At 43.8% G+C, this 22640-nt stretch overlaps 1 protein-coding gene across 1 annotated transcript in view; it reads left to right on the forward strand.

Annotated features, from left to right (window-relative positions):
- The first annotated feature begins 5667 nt into the window (after window positions 1-5667).
- Window positions 5668-22640, forward strand: part of polrmt (polymerase (RNA) mitochondrial (DNA directed)) — a 30336-nt gene continuing 13363 nt past the window's right edge. The window contains exons 1-14 of the mRNA XM_072660915.1: window positions 5668-5857; window positions 6294-6386; window positions 9425-10131; window positions 10463-10596; window positions 11741-11927; window positions 13596-13745; window positions 16458-16625; window positions 17210-17380; window positions 17987-18226; window positions 18874-19665; window positions 20583-20705; window positions 20887-21009; window positions 21354-21533; window positions 22013-22099. Coding sequence (XP_072517016.1) covers window positions 5728-5857; window positions 6294-6386; window positions 9425-10131; window positions 10463-10596; window positions 11741-11927; window positions 13596-13745; window positions 16458-16625; window positions 17210-17380; window positions 17987-18226; window positions 18874-19665; window positions 20583-20705; window positions 20887-21009; window positions 21354-21533; window positions 22013-22099 — 3285 coding nt within the window. The 5' untranslated portion in view covers window positions 5668-5727. The remainder of the gene's footprint in view (window positions 5858-6293; window positions 6387-9424; window positions 10132-10462; window positions 10597-11740; window positions 11928-13595; window positions 13746-16457; window positions 16626-17209; window positions 17381-17986; window positions 18227-18873; window positions 19666-20582; window positions 20706-20886; window positions 21010-21353; window positions 21534-22012; window positions 22100-22640) is intronic.

The raw sequence follows: 22640 nt of genomic DNA on the forward strand, positions 1-22640 counted from the left end.
GCTGTTTTAGTCTACCTGTGCATAGTGGCCTTTGGGTTTCCTGGTGCTGAGCATCAAAGCCTTTCTTTAGCCTCCTCCACTATTACAGTTTGGGGCATCATTAAACAGACTCACAGTCCTACACCCCCAATTAAATCTCACCACAGCTTGTCTTGACTTCTCACAAAAATCAATGGGACAGAAAAATGGCCTGCACCACTGCTGCACCAGCCACTAAATGGCTCAGGAAGTGGTTCTGCTAGGCCTAAACGAGCCCGAAACCATTTCAGACAATGAAGAACTTGAAATAACTCTTTAGACAGATGAGCGATTACAGACTCCCCCTGTAATTGTCCCAGGATATTCCAGTCTTCTCCCCAAGCACTGTGATGGAAAGAGTCTGTTTAGCTTACACAGGTCAGAATATATTTGGAAGTAAAAGAATTCCAGTCATTTCAAAAACTGATTTTTCTCTGACACCAGAAGTCACAGCATCTCAGTAATAGAAGGAAATCCTTTCATGCAAGCAATGCTGTGGCCCTCCAGCACACTCAACCACCCCGGAAGTTCTTGTGCCCTTTCCTTTGAAAACTGATGGTAATTAAAATCATTCTGAGCACTGTGAGATGTTTAACTGTAAAGTCTGTGTTTGGCCTTGGGGTCCTGTTCTCCATCTGAACATCAGATGTGGCAATAGATATTCCCACATCCAAACGTGTAGACTCGCCATTCCTCATACGGTTGTTTTCACTAGATCACTTTTTTATTCAGAAAACTACTGCGTGTTTGACCTTCTGTCTTCTGCTGAAATATAAAGGTAATGGTGCATGTATTTGAACACACACACACTAGTGAGCTAGGGGCAGTGAGTATACACACACACCCAGAGCGGTGGGCAGCCAACTGCAGCACCCGGGGAGCAGAGAGGGTAAAGGGCCCAACAGTGGCAGCTTGCCAAGCCCGGGAATCGAACCCACAACCCTGTCATCAACAGCCCGGTGCTCTAACTGCTGAGCCTCCACTGCCCCAGACAACACTCCTTTAGACCTAAACTTCGAATAATCTTGTCTGTCAGGCTGCCATATTAAACGCACTGCATTTGAGGTTTAGCATTGTGGCATCCATGTCCGAACACTAGATCAAACACAGAACAGTATATGAGGCCTTAGACAGACTCAGTGGTGGCCACCTCAGACAAACTCCCACATCACCCACAATGTCTGGATGCCCCCCAAGCTTAGAAAAGCTCCACAGCCGGGAAGGATGTTCACAAGCAAAAGCAACCTAATCTTTCCCAGCAGGGCTCTGAGCGGCTCTGGAAGTGTATGAATGGAGATAATATCTCAGTAATGAGGACTGTTTTGTACCATCCAAGTCGTCAAAAAGAGCCTGTAACCCGACCTCCCTCGAAGTACTGACAATATTGCCCTAATAGCTTCCATTATTAATTGTTTTCTCTCTCCTGCTAACTCACAGTCTCATTCCTAGTGCATTTGTGCCTCTATTACTCAGTTTTGTCCCTTTGCTAGTTTTAGAGCTGACTGAACACCATTTCACAGGCTTCCAATTCTCAGTACTGTAATAATATTTAGACTTGATAATGAACCTGACGCAAGCTTGTTACTGCAGTTCAGATGTTGGCTCTGAGGTGCGAGGTGATGTGGATGCAGGATTTGCCTGACATTTGTAACATTTACCATATATTGACCTTAACTGTATTTATGTAATTTTATGTAATTTCATGGCTTTTGCTGATGATAAACTATATGTCCTGACCTCACTAACATTCCTGTTGCTGAATGCAGTCAAATCCTCACAGCAATAATGCTCCAGGATCTAGTAGAAAGTCTTCTTCCCTGGACAGTCAAGTCAAGAGGGTTTTATTGTCAGCTCTGTACAGTACACATGTGCAACATTTTTAATACCCTTGGTTTCAGAAGAAACACTGAATGAGCAGGTGTCCCAATACTTTTGTCCATATATCGTGTGTTTATTGTTCAGGCAACAATTTTGTGTCTAAACAAAAATGAAGCTTCTGAAAAATAAACAGAGAAACAAAACCACTGGAACACTGGATAGTTCAAATATCCTCCTCTGATGTCGACCTGAGGAGGACGGGTTCCCCTTTTGAGTCTTGGTTCCTCTCAAATTTTCTGCCTCTCGATCTGAGGGAAACCCTTGCCACTGTGCCACTAGCTGCTCAAAAGAGGCTCGGGCCCACATCTCTGCTTTGTGACATTTTGTGAAAAGAGCCAAATAAATAAACTGAAATTGAACTGAACTGAAAAATATTTTTATTTGAGAATAATTAAAGGAAATTCTGTTTGATCTGTTAAATGAATAATTCTCTGTTTTATCAGTTTAGAGTTCTTCCCCATTTTAAGAAAGTTGGTTTGTAGAGCACACTCATGATCCTCTGGGATGATCTGTCCCTTTTCATTATAGTATTCTGTAATAAAAGAGTTCATCAGTTTTTGGTCCCTGAAATTATGCACAAAGCCCTCATCTCCATCATCGACTTCCTGTCTGTTTCCTCCAATGCAGGTGGCCCAGACAGGTTGCGTGGTCTGTATAAACATCCGTTTCTAATTCGGGACCTGACTGCCGCGCCATGCCTGTGCCTCCAACTAGGACGAGGCCATTTGCATTTCCTGCTTCGGGACCATTGTCCGTTGTGTTCTGCATCAGTGATAAGAGTCCAATCTGTCCGATCAGCAGCTCGGTTCTGAGAGTCCTCATCCTCGCTAGATGGAGAGCGCAGATTTCAGAGCGATAGGGCGGGCTGATACGTTTGGTTTTGTTTTGAGGAAAAAAAGGAAGCTGCATCTGATGTCGGACCTGATCGGTGGATCTGATTGGGGGTCGGCTCAGCCTGTGATTTTGCCTATCTGTCGAACGCCAGAGATCTTTCCACTGATGTCAGGCGCTGCGGCTCTTAGATGCAGTGTGTGTTTTGGATGAGTATGGTGTGAAACTGAGCTTCACTGTAGAGAAACTGACCCACTCTGATCTCTCTACAGTGGAGGTGAATGGAAACAGGCATCGGTCGCCATGACTACAACACAGATACAGCCCATAATTTATTTTCTATATAAACCCACCAGTGCAGCTACACGAGTCTTCTGAGTTTTATATGGAATGATGATGATGAAGATGAAGATGATGGTAAAAAATACACTATTTTGCCGCACAACAACCTGTACGTATTCCTCCACCGTACCTCTGATTAAACAACTGGACTGAACTTTATTTATTCATTGTGATTCAGGACACTCTCCACGTCATACTGAACAAATCAAAAACAGGGCTTTATAATGCATCGCTAACAGCACTCCAAAATGGTCTCCAAGATCAGCACATACTTTCAGAGGTGTCCAGAGGGTCTTCAGGCTACTGTGAAGAGCCAGTACAGTACACGTGTGCCAAGCTCCTTTTTCCGTTAACCTTTCCTGAGGGTCACAGATGCCAAATGCATTTTCTGACCCCGGTTTTACACAAAGCCTCGTCTGTCCAAGGTAGTGCCCACCTGCAAAACAAATAAATCGCTCCCATGTAGGTGAAAGGTGTGCACACAGGTCCCACCATCAAATTCCATGAGAATAGTGACATCGCCTCGGCCAAGCCATTATCACAGGTCTGAAGGGCTGAATGTCTTTTCCCCTATTGCCGACAGTCACTCACCCACAACGATGCTCACACCAGTGCTGAGAGGCAGCCGCCGACTCTGCCACAACATCAAACGGACCATTCGGAAAGGGGGGCAAACTTGTGAACCATGACAGCAAACACTCTCCAATTCCTTTAACCACAACCACACACACACACACACGCGCTGACCGCTCTTATTGTCCGTCTAGGGTGACCCGGGCTGAGGTGTTTCTAACAGTGACCTGCGCTAACGATGATCTGTTCAGACTGTACATCACAATGAGGTTGAAGCAGTTCTACATGAGACTCAGTCGTCTAGCTCTGTTAGAAACCCTACACAGACATGCTTCACAGAGCTGCTGGATTCCACACAAACTGGGAAACATGGTATCTCACCACAGTGACTGACTGTATGAATGACTGACAGTGGACATATTAACATCATACCCTCCCACATCGGTTGATCATTAGACACATATGATGTCTGTATAATAATCATGACATATTTAACTTTATTCGGGCAGTTGAGGCAGATAATTACTTTTTAATTTATTGTCCTTAGATGGACATTTGACCAGAGCTGTTTCCAGCTATTAGCAACATAAACATTTATAAACACTGTTTAAAAACGTATACATGGTATTAAAGAAATGAGCGATTCATTAGGGCACTTAAGTCAAAACTATACTGGGTTAGGGTTATCTGTGAGCTTTGGCTTAGGGTTATCGCCTGTCGCCCCTCCACTTTGGTGGCTGGCTACAATCATTGCCAGTAGGGTGGGATACATGTAAACGGACCCACTTTTAGGACTGCCCATTCCACATAGAGAGGGCAGCAGTGGACGGGTTTCTGAGCAACGTCATCACAGAAGTGGACAGAAAGACACAGAAAGCAGCACCTTTTACACTGACGAGAAGTTGTTGTGCAGTAAACTGAGCCACCCGCAGAGAAGATAATATTTAAGAGGGAAAATATTATATATACACACTGAGGGGGATCACATCAAAAATCTTAAAAGATAATCAGAAAAAAATTAACAACAGGCCCAGACAGCTCCAGACAGGCCAAGAAAGATCCAAACAGAACCAAAAATATCCACAATGCATACGGAGAACCAGTTGGTTCTGATGAACACTAGAGTTCGTTTGGTTTGGTTCTGATGAACACTAGAGTTTGTTTGGTTTGGTTCTGATGGACACTAGAGTTTGTTTGGTTTGGTTCTGATGGACACTAGAGTTTGTTTGGTTTGGTTCTGATGGACACGAGTTCGTTTGGTTTGGTTCTGATGGACACTAGAGTTCGTTTGGTTTGGTTCTGATGAACATGAGTTCGTTTGGTTTGGTTCTGATGGACACGAGTTCGTTTGGTTTGGTTCTGATGAACACGAGTTCGTTTGGTTTGGTTCTGATGGACACTAGAGTTCGTTTGGTTTGGTTCTGATGAACATGAGTTCGTTTGGTTTGGTTCTGATGAACATGAGTTCGTTTGGTTTGGTTCTGATGGACACTATTACCCCACAATGCAGTGTGAAACAGAAAGGAGGGAGCTACTCAGGAGAACGATGCAGTGACATGTTGGCATAGCAATGTTTCATAACTTCCGGTTAAGACAAAACAGTTCCAGTGTTAAGTATACTAACCTGCCAAAGCCTCACTATTAAGAGCATTATACACTCCATACCTCATAGGGTTAGTGTGCAGTGCGCAGATGGGACGCAGCCTCTGCCTGAGGCCTCACAGGCGGGTTTGACCTGCTGACCTCAGGCAGGGCAGGGATGTGCTGATGAACACTGCCATCTAAAGGCAGCCTGAGGAACAGGCCAGCCTATCAGCCAATCCCCAACTTCTGCAGTTAAAATAATTAAGTACGAACACACGGGAGCCGCGGAGGACCAGATTTTCTGTCGATTAAAGATCGAACTGTATCAAATTAAACTTCCGCATCAAACATCGTTTAAGTCTAACTCGACATCTCTGTGCTCTTCTAGTAGTCCTGGACCTGAAGAATCGACGGTCGATGTTGATTAGTGAGGTCTGAAACGCAATGGCGGCCCGCTGAGAGAGGAAGAGGCTGGTGAAGTTTCTTCTGGAAAAATTCAAAATGTCTGTTTTAAGAATTTCCGCGGTTCTGAGGAGACTGTCTGGAAGAATGGAGAGAAGCTCTGCTCTGCCTCTCACTGCGGACAGCTGCGGGGTTTGCTTCCGCCTGAGGAGATCTGAGAGGATCACAGGTGAAGCTAATCTGCCCTTTAGCACGAGCTCCAACTAATCACCACGAGACCTGCACTAATGACCATGAATTCAACACGTCAATAATAATCATAATCATCATAACAGTAATAATAATAGCGCTGTGGGCTGAGCTGCTGCCAGTGAAGCTGCTCAGTTTTTTTTTGGTTGCATTTATTGCAGAATTGAAATATAGCTCATTTGTATTTATAATAATGACTATGTATAGTAATTATTATTCATTATTAAGCAATATTAAAAGTTTATCAAAATGGTAGTTATATGGTAATTATGTGGTAATTATAAAACCGTCAGAGGAAATGGTGATCAGTGATGACGTTTAGCACAATAATTATAAGACTGCGTTTGAAGGTCATCATCCCCAGGCTTTCTTTAGATCAGTTATCTAATTAACTAATCACTCCTTTTATCTCTCAGGATGGACTTCACATCGAAGACAGTACTCTGCTATTCCAAAGAAGAACAATGGAAGCACGGAACGACACTGGGAGCGCTCTCATTTGTTAGATGGTAATATTTTTCCCCTCTACAAACAGTCTAATGTTTACACAGTGTTATATATATATATATATATATACACACACACACACACACACACATTTACAATTTTATTTAGGGCATTTTTCAGACGCTCTTCTCCAGAGTTCTTACAGAAGATCTTCACTGTTTACTGAAGAAGAAGCTCAGCTAGTTTAAATAGACTAAAATTCAGATCCTCTAATCTTAGACTCTACTAAACACAAGTCAATATGGAGACCATAGTACTCTACTCTTCACCCAAGTCCTCTCAGAAGAGGAGGGTCTTCAGTCTGGGTTTGAGGACAGTGAGTGTTGGACTCTGCTGTTCGGACACTCAGGGGAAGTTCGTTCCACCACTTCGGTGCAGGACAGTAAAAAGTCTGGACGCTCGTCTTTCGTGGATCTTAAAGGATGGCGGGTCGAACCGAGCCGTACTTGAAGCTGGAAGGGCTCTTGGTGCAGATCAGCTTTTGACCATCGCCATCAATTACGGAGGGGCTGGCTGGTCCAGTCTTGGCTTTGTAGACCAGAGTCAGGGGTCTGAATCTGATGAGGGCAGCAGCTACAGGAAGCCAGTGAAGAGAGAACACAGCAGTGGAGGAGCTGAACATGGCTGAATTTAGGAACGTTGAAGACGACCCGACCCGTGCCGCTGTGTTCTGGATAAGCTGCAGGGGTCTGATAGTGCGCAGAGGAAGACCAGCCAGAAGAGAGTTGCAGTGGTCAAGTCTGGAAGTGACGAGAGAGACTGAACGAGCACCTGGGCGACTCTAGAGAGGAAGGGTGGAATTCTCCGGATGTTGTACAGGAGAAATCTGCAGGACCGAGTCAGAACTGCAAAATGACCTGAGAACGATAACTGATCATCCATGACTACACCAAGTCTTCCAGCTTTTGTAGAAGGAGTGACCAGTGAGTTCTCAAAGGAGATGGCAAGTGGTGAGAGAGGTCTGTAATTTTCATCATAGGTACACTTCAACTATGAGAGACAAAATGAGAAAACAGAACCCAGGAAATCACACTGTAGGATTTTAAAGAATTTGTTTGTAAATTATGGTGGAAAATAAGTATTTGGTCAATAACAAAAGTTCATCTCTATACTTTGTTATATATCCTTTGTTGGCAATGACAGAGGTCAAACGTTTTCTGTAAGTCTTCACCAGGTTGGCACACACTGTAGCTGGTAATTGGGCCCATTCCTCCATGCAGATCTCCTCTAGAGCAGAGATGTTTTGGGGCTGTCGCTGGGAAACACAGAATTTCAACTCCCTCCACAAATTTTCTGTGGGGTTGAGCTCTGGAGATTGGCTAGGCCACTCCTGGACCATGAAATGTTGTTTACAGAGCCACTCCTTCGTGGCCCGAGCGGTGTGTTTGGGATCATTGTCATGCTGGAAGACCCAGCCACGTTCCATCTTTAGTGCTCTCACTGATGGAAGGAGGTTTTGGCTTAAAATCTCACAACATATGACGTTCATTCTTCCCTTAACACGAATCAGTCGTCCTGTCCCCTTCGCAGACAAACAGCCCAAAGCATGATGCTTCCACCCCCATGCTTCACAGTAGGTATGGTTTTCTTGGGATGCAACTCAACACGACGAGTTGAGTTTTTACCAAAAAGTTCTATTTTGGTTTCATCTGAGCACATGAAATTCTCCCAATCCTCTTCTGGATCATCCATATGCTCTCTGGCAAACTTCGGACGGGCCTGAACATGTACTGGCTTAAGCAGGGGGACACTGGGGGTCTGGCACTGCAGGATCTGAGCCCCTCTTGGTGTAGTGTGTTACTGATGGTAGCCTCTGTTACTTTGGTCCTAGCTCTCTGCAGGTCATTCATCAGGTCCCTCCGTGTAGTTCTGGGATTTCTGTTCACCGTTCTCATGATCATTTTGACCTCACGAGATGAGATCTTGCGTGGGGCCCCAGATCGAGAGAGATTATCAATGGTCTTGTATGTCTTCCATTTTCTTACAATTGCTCCCACAGTTGATTGATTCACACCAGCCTGCTGCCTATTGTAGATTCACTCTTCCCAGCCTGGCGCAGTTCTACGATTTTCTTCCTGGTGTCCTTCGACAGCTCTTTGGTCTTGGCCATGGTTAAGTGTGGAGTCTGACTGTTTGAGTCTGTGGACAGGTGTCTTTTATACAGATAACAAGGTCAGACAGGTGCCATTAATACATTAATTCGTTAGAATTAATGTATTCATTATTATTTTCTTCTTTGTCTCTGTCTTTTATTAATCACTATTTATATAAAGCTGCTTTGTGACGACAACAGTTGTAAAAAGCGCTATACAAATAAATCTGACTTGACTTGACATAAGAGGTTCTTAAAGAAATTAGTACAGGTCTGTGAGAACCAGAATTCCTGCTTGTTTGTTGTTGACCAAATACTTATTTTCCACCATAATTTACAAATAAATTCTTTAAAAAAAATTTTTTCTCATTTTGTCTCTCATAGTTGAAGTGTACCTGTGATTACAGACCTCTCTCATCTTTCTAAGTAGGAGAACTTACACAATCAGTGGCTGACTAAATACTTTTTTGCCCCACTGTGTATGTGTGTGTGTGTGTGTGATATATATATTTGTGTTTAGATAAAAAAATAATAATAATGGTGAACTATTTCAAACATATTAGTATAATTAGTTAAAATGATCATTTTTAAAGTTATTTCTAATAACCTGTCTCTTCTGAAACCATATCTCACTGGTAGTAGGAACTTCTACCTTTTAGAGACATTGAACTTTTTAGACGTCTTGTCCCTTTCACAGCCATTGTGTACAATGAGGACTTTGACTTTATTTTAATTAATTATGCTGATGTTTAATAGAACTGTACCTTTCACTTGGAATTTTTAATATTAATGCATGTTGAAGTAAAGATAGTGATGATTTTTTTTTTTTTTAGTTTGGATGTTCAGCAGAACAATTAGAAATATTCTAAAATGCACAAAGATTTCAAGGCTCCACATTGTAACTGTGATGCTGCTGTTCTACATAACAACTATTTTTTTTCATTCTAGTTCTCGAGGCTCGAATACAGCAGCTACAGTCCGAGGTCCTTTTAGACATCAAACATTCAAAGGTGGAATTCCTCAAAATGCCACACAGGGAGAACGAACCCTCAGCTGGGAAGAGTCAAAAAGTGCAACCAGGAGAGAAGGTAAAGCCATCTAAAGCTGGAAAGTCCAGTAAAAAAGGATCTGCTACAGAAAGTCTGTCCTCAAAAACTCACACAAGCCGCTGGATTCAGAAGCTTGACGGTGAGAAGTCAAACAGAACTAGAAAACAGTCTTCGCTTCAAAAGAATGTTCACAACACTGAAGCAGTCTCCTGGATGTTTCCTGGAACATCAGTGAAGACCATTTCATCAACAAAGAGGAGCAAAGCAGCTGCAAAACAAGAACCCACCAAGACTGCAGCCTCTGCTGTGTCTAGCTCTGAGCTGAAGGTCTCTAAAAGCCCTGTAATGGTTGAAACTGCAGCTCCTGGAGAGCTTTCGTTGGCTGAAGGTGAGTGGAGCCCAGATGGGTGTGAGAAGCTGTTAGAAGAGAAGAACGTAGGCCACAATGCCCCGCTGAACGTGTGCTGCTATCTAGAGGCATGTGTGTTCATAGGGGATGTGGAGCGAGCCCAGCGCTACCTGCTCTTGCACCACCGAAACCTCCCTAAACGCAAGCTGCTCAGCGTCAGCTCCTACAACATCATGATGAGAATGTGGGCCAAGAAGGTGAGTGTACACTCTTGCAGCTCACTACAAGAAAGAGAAACCGTTGTGTGGTGCAGCATGTCAGAATTTTACGTTCATGCAGAGCTTTTCTTTAAATCCATCAATCAAGCAGACAGGCAGTTACACAGAATGAAATAATAGATCACATCTAATTTATACATCATTTTTAGTTTACCCTTGATTTATTACTGGAATATAATGATGTAAACTAGAAATAGTAATTGTAATATCCTGCAACTGATAATAGTGCGTCTAAAGTACTGTTGCTGCTAAATCTAACAACACTGTCTGTAGCAGTAACTACTCTCTGTTTCTCTGCTGTGTGCTGTAGATGTCTCTACATCAGATACAGCAGCTGTTTATTCTGTTGGAGGAAGCAGGACTGAAGCCTGATGTGGCATCTTACTGTGCTGCCCTGGAGTGCATGGGCCGAAGCCCCATGAGATCCAAACAGGTCATTAAAAGGTGAACATAATCAGCTTTAATATCTAAACTGCTGCTTTTGAATTTCTTCATTATTGGTCTTGAAGTTTATTATTAAGGTGTTCAAATGAATAATAGTGGACTTTGTGTGATCCACTCTCATGCACAATAAGCAACAACTGTGTCATTAGTTGCTTTTTAGATCCTGTGCCATCTGCTATTTTCTGCAGTGTTGCCGCTCGCCTTTAGGAGTCAGTGTTTCTCTCTGCAAGTTTTTAGAATTTTGGAACAAGCCAGTTTCTAGACCCTCAACGGACCCTCTGCCTGTTTGCTTAGGGAACCGCTGTGACTGTTTGTTTAAGCATTTTGCACATTTAGCTGCTGCGGGACCTGACCCGTGTGTACAGATGTTTGACATGTTATTCCGAGCTCTCTCCCTCAGTGCCCAAACATAGCAGTGGTGATTGTTCTGGATCAGGGGTGTTGGATCCGGGCTCATGTCATTTGTTTGCTTTGTGGTTCATTTTCCACTCTGCTCTTCTGCCCAGGCAGGAGGAAGTTCCTCTCCTCCGCTGTGTTTAGAGAGAGAACTTGAACCGAATGAGGTTCTTTAATCAGAATAACTTGGACGCTTTAAATGGTCACCTTTACGTCTTAATGAACATATGGGCCTGCTCCAGAGCGACCGTGAAGATGTTCCAGACGCCAAACGTGACTGAATGTGGACGGTTGGGAGGTAACTGTACAAAGGACATTTTGAGAATTTGCGATCTCTCTTCCCTCAATTCCCTGAGTTTCCTCTGAATTGCGGCAATTAGACTTCAGGAGGAAAGTGAAGCTTTCTAAACCTTGTGTTTGATCATATCAGACTTTGTCAGCTATGTTTCTTCCTGAGACATTAGCAGATGGGGCAGAGTGGAGGAATGCTCTGCTTTGTGGTGCCCCTTCCACTAGAAGGAGATGAGAAGCCACCGTGTGCCTGCTCTGCTTTGGCAGGAAGCAGTCACAGCTCTGTCAGACACACCTCCTGACAGCCTGCAGCGAGTGGAGTAAGGTGTAAACCCCAGACCAAGAAGAATCAATTTGCTTACAGAATGACACTGATTCTCTTCCTCATTTTGTTTGTGTGTGTGTGTGTGTGTGTGTGTGTGTGTGTGTGTGTGTGTGTGTGTGTGTGTGTGTGCAGTTGTTTGCAGCAGATGAAGAAGGACGGCCTGTGTGTGGATGATGTGTTTAGACAGTGTGTGTTCAGGCAGGATGAGAGAGAAGTGGTGCTGAAGGTTGTCCAGGAAGTGCAGCCTGACTACGAGCCGCCCGCAGCTGCTGAAAACCTTCAGTGTTCTCTGTCTCTGGTCAAGGACTTCTACACACAGGTATCCTAACAGCTACATGGGTCCTGCTCTACAACCAGTGTCTACTGCTAGACCAACCTGTGCTTTGAGATTTGCAGGTACACCACTACCCGAACAAACAATAAGTAGCAGTGGAAAAAGTGGCTCAGGCTTTGAAAATTCTTTGATAGCATTAGTGATTGAAGAAGAACAGTGAATTGTCTGGTAGCTCAGAGATTTTCAGCCTCAGATTTCGGTGGTACTGGTTAGTGTGCTTCTCAGACCTGATGAGCATGAACCCAATTTTAAGATTGATGTTCTAGATATCCAGCAAAAATAGACGGAATGGTTGAGATGCAGTAAGGACAACTGATTCACTGATTCTTGGCTTGGACTTGAGGTTCTAGGAACATTTAAATTATGTGGAGGTTCTTTAAACTGTAAAAAGTTCTTCACGTTTGACCGCCTCACTCTAGTGGAAGGTTCAGCTGGGACTCAAAAGTGATTAGGATGGGGTTGTCAGGATACCAGATTTTAGAATTCAGTACAGACTAAAGTGGAGTATCGCACAAACTTTGATTAGACTGATCACGTTTAGGGAGCGTCAGTCAAAACTCTTCACATGCTTGCTGATTAGCATCGAGTAAATGAAGTTTAGGTTAAAAGGATTTTAGACCCTGATTATCATCTGACACAGTTCTGTTCTAGTCTGCAGAACTTTTATATTGTCGTGAAGCCACTTTTAGAGCATTATGATCCAGCTGAGGAGACCAGACCATCTGCTGTTCTCTTTTTCATTTGGATTTTAAGGCGACCGTAAAGTTTTTATTAGCCGCTCAAGTGCTTAGTGCTAATATTTGCCATTTAATTGCTCATCAGCACACAGGTGCTAACCAGCCGTGCTGTTTACTTTTTTCATTCACTCTTTTCTGATCCATCTTCTGGTGGAAGTCAGATGAAGCGCATATTTATTTTATGGCTACGGTTCTGGATGAGCTGACCGGCCGTATGAAAGTCATACTCCAGTTTTTTTTTTTTAGAGACAGGCTTTTATGAATGAGTGCTCCCAATACAGAAACACGGGCTATTTTTAACCACATGTGATGCTGCGATCAGGCACTGCCCTGCTTTTCCTTCTCTGTAATTCCGTTAATCAAAGTTGTGGCTGACCTTTGATCCCCAGCAAATCAGAGTTCAGCTCAGTGGAGGAACGCATGACCTGAACAAAACCTTTCCCTTCCCAGCAGCCTCAGTGTTTTACTCACTGCCTTAATCGCTCTCTCTCGCGCTCTCTCTCGCGCTCTCTCTCGCGCTCTCTCTCGCGCTCTCTCTCGCGCTCTCTCTCGCGCTCTCTCTCTCTCTCGCGCTCATCATACGCAGCTGTTCAGAGCAGTGCATGGTTCTTAGTACATTGTTTTTCAGCCAGACTGGAGAACCTATAGTTCCGTTCACTCAGAGCTGAGCATCCCTCTGTACTGATCCAAGAAGAATGGTTCTGCAGCAGTGTGGTGCAAAAATTGCATGTTTTTCCTCTCTGGCCTAAAACACTTCTCAGAGCTCTGCTTCACCCAATGGTTCCTACGCTGCGACCCACAGAACCATCACCTAGAACAGTGTAACAGCGTGTGTCTCAGCTTGCTTGGGTTTCATTGTTTCTGTTTGGGAGTGAAGATTAAATCAGCACTAAAGTCGTAATTCTGTGTGTTTCAGAGAGAAGACTTCAAATGTCCCAAACTGGACTTTGATCAAGCAGACCTGCATGGCCGCTTCAGGCGTCAGCTGACTGTAGAGCAGGCCAACACCATCACCATTGACTCTGTGGAGGCTATCAAACCGGTCACTGAAAAAATGACCCAAATGGTGCGTAACTTCCATTTAACAAGACGGTAACACGTTTGGCGCCCGCACCTCTAATGTCTGAAAAGAATCTATATAAAATAAATTAAACTTTCCCTCCTTAGTTTAGATATAGTCATTCAGCCAAGAGCTGTTTGGTGGACCTCACTGATACTCCTTGCTTTCACTTTTTGTAGCTGCCTCTGTTTTACTGGGTGTGTCTGGAGTGATCACTGCGTTTCAGCAGAGCTGATGCTCAGAGTTTGGAAGTCTCTTCTCCTAAACCCTCTTCTTTCTTAGAGAACCGTGACTCCTCTTACATGAAGTCTGAGGTTTAGTGAAATTTTTCAGACTCTGAGACGAATCTGAGACACCGGTCATTACCGCAGTTTCTACAGTGGCATTTACTTGGTCAGTTTCTCCGGTTTGTGGTCCCAGACCGGAGAGGTCAGGTGGTCCCTGGTGGTTCTGCAGCATTTACACCAGTGCTGAATGGAATACTAATGCCTACTAATGTGTTACCTCTGGACACCGAGGCCAGCCTATCAGCACTGTTGTCTGCTCTCTCTGCTGGCCTGAGAGAAACAAACCCCATGAGGAGCACTAACCCACTTTCACTCAGAGCCTCTGACAAAGTGTACTCCTCCAAATTTGTCCCCCATCAGGCTGAACTGTACTATGGGATATGCTTTATTATAAATATATTTATTAGAGCTAAAACAAACAACTATTTTAATAAATACACTGCTCAAAAAAATAAAAGGGACACTTAAACAACACAATATAACTCCAAGTAAATCAAACTTCTGTGAAATCAGACTGTCCACTTAGGAAGCAACACTGATGGACAATCAATTTCACATGCTGTTGTGCAAATGGAATAGACAACAGGTGGAAATTATTGGCAATTAGCAAAACTCACTCAATAAAGGAGTGGTTCTGCAGGTGGGGACCACAGACCACTTCTCAGTACCTCTGCTTTCTTGTTGATGTTTTGATCACTTTTGAATGTTGGTGGTGCTTTCACACTCGTGGTAGCATGAGATGGACTCTACCACCCACACAAGTGACTCGGGTAGTGCAGTGGTTGTGTGATTTTGTTGTCAGCACATTCAGCTTTGTACAGAACAAAGTATTCAGTGAGAATATTTCATTCATTCAGATCTAGGATGTGTTGTTTGAGTGTTCCCTTTATTTTTTTTGAGCAGTGTAATAGATTATTCAAACAAAATCCACTTTTGAATTATAAAGCGCTCAAATACCAAAAAACTCCTATGTTGCTGATATTACTTCTATCAGCTTTTACATTTAGCTTGAGGTTGTTTTATGCACAACAAACAGCAAAGACAATAATGATGAATACCTTATTAAAATTGCTTTAATGAACTGCTCATTTAAAAGAGAATAAAACAGTATCTTATTCCTGTCAAAAATGAAACCAAGGCTGTGCAGAGTAGCAGCAATAAAGTGTAACTAAACTAAACCAGTTTGTTTTAATCCCTCATTTTTCGGAGTAGTTGAGCGTAAAGTCTGTGCTTCTGAGGTTTCTCATGTTTACACTTAGCCTGTGTCCATATGAGACTCCCACTCCCCACACTAACAGAAGTCAAGTCGAGGCTTTTATTGTCATTTCAGCTCTACACAGTACACATGAAAGTTGTTTCCAGAACAATGTGCCACGTCAAGCAACATGAGAACAAAAACATTACAGTACAGGACAGACACACAGAAGGTGTGATAAATATAATAAATACAAGAAGTACGACTCAATTCTGAGTAGAGGTAATGAGTGAAAGGTGCATAGATATTTAACAGGTAGGTATTGATACTAAGATACATAGATATTTAACATGCTGTGACGTTCTACAACACACATGAATCACAACAGGTACTGAGGTAGTGAAGTGTGGAAAGTATAAATAAGATAAACAGGATGCAGACCGGTTAACATGCTATGGGTCGTGGGGTCAGGGGGGTTTAGTTCAGTCTGTAGTTTAACAGTCTGACTGCTTGTGGGATAAAGCTGTTGCAGAGCTGTGCAGTGACGGCATGGGGGCTCCTGTACCTTCTGCCAGACGGCAGCAGTGAAAAAAGTCCATGTGAGGGATGAGTGGTGAAGGTCCTTCACAATGCTGATGGCCTTACAGGTGCAGCGTGTGGTGTGAAGGTCTGTGACAGAGGGGAGAGAGACCCCTATGATCTTCTCAGCGGTCCTCACTATTCGCTGTAGGTGAGGTATTGCAATTCTCAAACCAGGCGATGATGCAGCTGCTCAGGATGCTCTCCACAGTCCCTCTGTAGAACATGGAGAGGGGTGGAGGAGGAAGATTAGCTGTCCTCAGTCTCCGCAGGAAGTAGAGGCGCTGCTGGGCTTTCTTGGCTATGGAGCTGGTGTTGAGAGACCAGGTGAGGTTCTCTGTGATGTGGACGATTTCGACAACAGAGCCATTGATGTTCAGGGGGGCGTGGTCGCTTCACACTCTTTAGTTTTGTTCACACGTTGTTGGTTCTGCACCGGTCCGTTAGCCGCTGCACCTCCTCTCTGTATGCTGTCTTGTTGTTCTTGGTGATGAGGCCCACTACTGACATATCATCTGCAAATTTCACAATGCGATTCGAGCTGTACTTCGCAGCAGTCGTGAGTCAGCAGAGTGAACAGCAGTGGGCTTTTTCAGGTAAGAAGCTGCAGCAATGTTTTGACTCTTGGTTTGTTGTTTGTACTTCATTTCTTCTCAGAGGAAGCTGTTAGCAGAGCAACACTCCCACTGGCAGAGAGCTTTGCTTCAGGCTCTGAGAGACACCAGATTGAGCTTAGGGAAAAGCAGACGGAAGAACTGGAAAACTGACCTCTATCCTTTCCTGTGCGTCCTCCGTGATGAGGATTACATCAGCATCATGCTGCAGGTAGACTGTTTGGAGTGTCTGTGCTTCATCTTGCTCTGACGCACACCTGCTCTTTCCCGTATAGAAGCAGTGTTGTGTGCAATGACTGTAATTTACAAGTCCAACATAGCATCACCGACCAACCAACTAGTAGTGAACTAGGAAGCTGTAAACATGAACTGTTAGCTGTGTTCAAAATTATTCACGCTGCTGCAGAGGATTCTAAAATGACTGAAAAATGTGCAATAATGAAATTAATCAATTCAAATTAATCATGATAATCAAATGTTAAGGCAAAATTGACACAATATTGTTAGTAGGTCTACCTTCTACAGATGTAACGTTAGTCTGCAGGGAAAACCTATCTGGTTTAAAGACTAAGAACCCCCCACTCTTCTTGATTGATTCCCAGTGGTTTTAGGACATCATTACATGGTGCATGCTGGGTATTGTAGTGAGAACACTAATACATTAAAATTAAGATAAAAGACAAGAAGCGTATCTTTAGGATAAGGACATAGTATCTTAAATCAGCAGATTAATAAAGGGTCAGAAATTGGCTGTTGTATTTTTGACTTTCTTATTGCTTCAATATTGCCATTTAGGGTTTGGCTAACCTGCCACCCAGCGGAGACACTCTGGTCAACATGGCGAAGGAGCTTGGCACTAGAGTACACAACTTGTACTGCACCCAGCGGAAGTGCCACAGCCAGATGGTGGAGAAACTGTCCCACATCTACGATTCATATGCTGAGCTGCTCGCAAAAGACACAAAGGTACAGAACTCGCTTTCCACAGAAAGAATGCACAACTAGTCTCTTAATTATTTGTATTAATCAAGATTTAATTGCAAATCATTTATAATAGTGGTAATTGGGTGTAGCGCATTAATATAAATAGACTCAAGAGGCCTCATTAAAGCAACCATGAATAAATACTGTTTGAAAAGCATTAATGACATTGTATATAGAATTAAATATAATGATAATGACAATAAATAGTCTGGTTGCAAATATGCATATATAAAATAATTCTGATATATATATTTTTTTTTTCAGAAAATTAGTCGGAGGTTAGGAAGAAAGACTTTAGATTGATGTGTGCAGAATGGTGTATTAGCCTGCAGATAATTCTGAAATGATCTGGTATTAAATAATAAAACTAATATCCTGATTTTTCAGTAAAGTTTTATAATTCTAATTGTTTGTAATTTTGTAAAGTTTGTGATATTTGTAATTTATCTATGAAGTAGCCAAATGGTTCCTTTGTAAGTGAGTTTGTAAGTTTAAACTAGGGTTAGGGTTAGGGTTAGGTTAGGGTTAGGGTTAGGGTTAGGCCATGAATGTAATCCTGTCATTATCTGATTTCCTGTGTTGATACAGTCCAGTAACGTCCTACCGCGGGAACATTGGAATAAGCTGGAGGCAGAAAGAAGCGCTGGCCCCTCCCTGCAGAGCAATGACGAGCCCTGGCCACATGTGCTGGTCGTTCAGCTGGGCAGCTTGCTGGTGGATCTACTTGTGCGTGAGCTCAAAATCCAGAACAATCTCCTAAAACCGGTGAAGGAAAAGAAACTCATCCCCGCCCTCTATCACATGTACACCTTCCGCAGCAGCCGACAGGTAAACGTACAGCCCGACAGACAGACAGAACGGCTGCTGAATCAGTACACCACAATAATTAAAGAGAAAGAGTGAACTCTTCAACTAAGAACTCTATACTCAGACACTTGAGAATTGGAGAAAACAAAGCTTTAAAAATGTATTTAGTTCAAATTTACAGTCATTCTACTGATATAGGGCTGTACAGCACAACCAAATACTGTTAGGCTGAGTCTCTGGCACAAAGTCGGTAAGGACATGGGACAGGATACAAGACCGGGTGCAATACAAACATACAAAACACATTAAAGATGTGTGCCTGAACGTTCAGCATGAAGACTAGGGCTAGGCTTAAGAAAACAGGGAGTTAAAAATCAAAAACAGGCTGAAGATGATAATGACAATCTGTTTATAGCATTTAGTTTTCTCTTCTGCTTTCTTCAGCACCACTTGCGTCATAATTATAGAAAGCAATCATCATAGCTGCTTTTGGGAGAACGGGCACAAAGAGAGAAATTAGTTTTTATGTGGTTTCAGTTGTAAGTGCATAAGTTCAGTCATACTGTGTATTTCAGTTTTTGCTCAGCTCTGTAATGAAACAGTTGCTGTCCACAGGGGTTATACTTCCCTTACACTGGTTTAATCTCTTCTCAATTTTACGTGTCTAGGTTGGTTTTATTAAGCCACACCCGATCTTGGTGCAAATCCAGTTGGAAGCCAGGGAGACCAAGCTGACCTTTGACTCCTACGTGATGCCCATGTTGTGTCCGCCCATCCCGTGGACATCGCCAAAGAGTGGCGCCTACCTGCTGACGCACACCAATTTGATGCGGACAGTCAGAGGAGCCATCCAGCACCAGCTCCTTCTGGAGAAGTGCAGGAACGAGGACCTCAATGCCGTGCTGGACTCCCTCAACCAACTAAGCAACTGTGCCTGGAGGATCAACAAGCCCCTACTGGACATTATCATCTCCATCTTCAATGACCAGGGCAGCAAGAAGCTGGACATCCCGCCACCATTGTCGGAGGCTCCAGAGATCCCCCGCTTTAACCCCTGTGACTTGTCCTTCACACATCAGGAAAAGGCCCGCCTGAAGCAGGAGGTTTTGAAAGCCAAGAAGACGTTTCGGGAGATGCACAGCCTGCGCATGGATGCACTCTACAAGCTGTCCATCGCCAACCACATAAGGGATGAGGTCTTCTGGTTTCCCCACAACATGGACTTCCGGGGACGCACCTACCCCTGCCCACCTTATTTCAACCACCTGGGCAGTGATATGACCAGGGCCATCCTGCTGTTCGCTGAGGGCAAACCCCTGGGTCCCAAAGGCCTGGACTGGCTCAAGATCCATCTGGTGAACCTCACAGGCTTGAAGAAGCAAAGCTCGCTGGCTGGGAGACTGGAATACGCCAACAGCATCATGGAGGACGTCCTGGATTCAGCAGACAACCCTCTCACTGTGGGTGACCATAAAGGCTGCAATGATCGGTTACTTCAGTCAATTATTAGCTGATAATGTTGACTATTAAAATATGTCAGTTTGTTGTTTGCTGAAAAACATCTCAAAACATGTGGTTGAGCTTCTACACGTGTCTCTGAGGAAGACTGCACTAGCCTTCGCCCTGCCAGTGCAGGTAGCATTATGTGATTGGGAGAAAGATTGGGGGCAAAAATCACAAAAAAGGAAATAGGTGAGGAAGAAGCAGGCTTGGGAGAAATCACATTGATTCTACAGTAAGATTAATTAGTGATTGACGTTTTTATTAGTGCGTGAAAATACAGAGATTGGACATTACATTAAGGTGTTCTGTTGAGGTGTGGTCCTGAAAAAGACACCAAGATGTTCTGATTTTCGTTATTCTGTGTCAGGAAAAGCACTCAGACAGCTGAAATTAGGATTAAATATCTTGTGGTGAAGTTGACGATCTTTAGGCTTATTGAGGCCATGAGCCTCTTCAGGACAGCGTGGGGTGCAGGGGCAGCGGGAGCTGCGCAGACCTTGAGGCCACAGAACAGATTAAAGGGAAAAATGAATCTCGACTTTTCTGATTTTCAGTAAATCAGTAAGTCGGTAAGTAGGACAGAAGTGCCAAACTCAAGTCCTGGAGGGCCGCAGCTCTGTGGAGATTAGTATATTCTTCTTTTAACACTCTGAACTCGTCTCACTCAGGCTCTGCTGGCCAACTGATCAGGTGTATCAGGTGTGTTAAATGAGGCAAAATTCTTGTTTTGGCCCTCTAGGACTGGAGTCAGATGCCTGTGGTAAAGTGGAACATGGAACCTCTATGGAACCTGACTGTGCTGTGATCTGCAGTTCTTCTGGATGTGCAGTATTGTGTTCCTGGTGTGACGGAGGTGTCTTGTGTTGTGCTTCAGGGGAGGAAGTGGTGGATGGACGCTGATGAGCCTTGGCAGACTCTGGCCTGCTGTATGGAAATAGCGAATGCCTCCAGATCACCTGACCACATAAAGTTCATCTCCCATTTCCCTGTACATCAGGTGCTGAACGTTGGCTGTGTGTGTGTCTTTACCACAACCCCACTCTGTCTTACTATAATATGAATTTTACTCCTCATTAAAACCTGACAGTGTCAGTCTCTATTATTGTGCCCAGGTGCTGCATCCAGACTGCACCCACACTAGAATAGAGCCTAACCCTAACCCTCCCTCTCTGACTCAGGATGGCTCTTGTAACGGCCTCCAGCACTACGCTGCTCTGGGACGTGATGTGATTGGAGCCACGTCTGTGAATCTGATGCCCTGTGAACTGCCCCAGGATGTCTACAGTGGTGTAGCCCACCAGGTCAGTTACTGTCCATTACCACACAGTCATTGTCCATTACCACACAGTTACCGTCCATTACCACACAGTTACCGTCCATTACCACACAGTCATTGTCCAATACCACACAGTTACCGTCCATTACCACAGTCACTGTTCATTACCACATCGTCCATTACCAAAAAAACACTCTCCGTTACAATGAAATTATCAGCTGAGCTAATTCTTGGTTTGACTTAATAAAAAAACACTCTTCTTTATCCCCTGATGAAGTTCTCTCTTTGAAGGGTGTTTCTGTAATTGATTATCAGGAAGTGCCTCTTTCACCTCAAGCAGTTGTTTGAGTTGGTTCTCCTGCTAAGCAGGTCGAGAAGTTCCGGGCACGCGACGCATCCAACGGTCTGAAGATTGCGAAAGCGCTGGAGGGCTTCATCAACAGGAAAGTGGTTAAGCAGACGGTGATGACTGTGGTGTATGGTGTCACGCGCTACGGGGGAAGACTGCAGATTGAAAAACGGCTCAAGGAGATCAATGACTTCCCCAAGGTGAGGAAGGAAGGAGGAGACCCCTCATGTTGGTCCCATCAGCCTTTACAGCTAAAAATTCCAAATAATTAATAAAGTCCAGAAAAGTAATTTAAATCTTAAATGTTAAAGTAATAAAGGAAGTGACGTCATGTTTTGCTGTAAGAGAGAGACTCAGACTCAGTCTCTGATTTGTGATAAACAAACAAGTGACTCTTAACCAGCAGTGAAGTAGCACGTAATTTTTTATTGATTTATTGATTTTATTGATTGCTATCTTTTGTTTGCATGTGAGATCTGCCCTTTAAAAATATTTACCCCATCAGATGGGCCCACATCTGTCTCTGTAGGAACTTGACAAACTAGATGGTTCATTAAAATGTGGTTGTAGAAAATAATGTGTGATCAGTCGTGTAAATCATACAAACTGTCCCTTTATCAGCAACAACAGGACCAGGCCTGTTTTTTGTGGTTGTAACACTGCTGTTTTCTAACCTCAGGAACATGTCTGGGACGCCTCTCACTACCTGGTTCATCAAGTCTTCAGTAGCTTGAAGGAGATGTTTACAGGCACCAGAGAAATCCAGGTAAACACAACCTGAAAATACTTCAGCTCTTCAATATGAGCTAAATGAACTAGTTCCAGTTACTGTGGGCCATGTTGGGATTAAGAGAAGGATAAGAGGGCTGAAAGACCACAACCCCCCCATCATTTGCAGGGCTTGCAAAGCTTCCAAAGTATCAGAACTGTTCTAGCTTCACCTGTGCCTGAAGCTCAGAGAATGGCAGGCAATAAAGTGAGAGTGGATAACGTTGTTTTAGGGCCCCACTTTACTCCTGTGGGAGAAACCCAGGTCGTACTCGGATAGTAACCCCCTCCCCACACGCACACACACAAGCCTATCAGCCTAAATGGGTCAGGCCCAAATAACTGGGAGGGAAAGAGGTAGAAGACAAATTGAGGAATGTGAAAGGTCCTCCATCTTGCCTCTAATCTCCTACACACTGGTGCAGCAGTAAAGGCAGGCGAAGTGGGGCAGGGGAGGGAAGGGGGAGTCTTGACAGATGGGCCGATGCAGGGCCTACACTGCTTATGCAGAAGAATGGAGATATTTATCTCCTAGATTA

Source organism: Salminus brasiliensis, chromosome 17 (genome assembly GCF_030463535.1).
Source record: "Salminus brasiliensis chromosome 17, fSalBra1.hap2, whole genome shotgun sequence".
Taxonomy (NCBI): domain Eukaryota; kingdom Metazoa; phylum Chordata; class Actinopteri; order Characiformes; family Bryconidae; genus Salminus; species Salminus brasiliensis.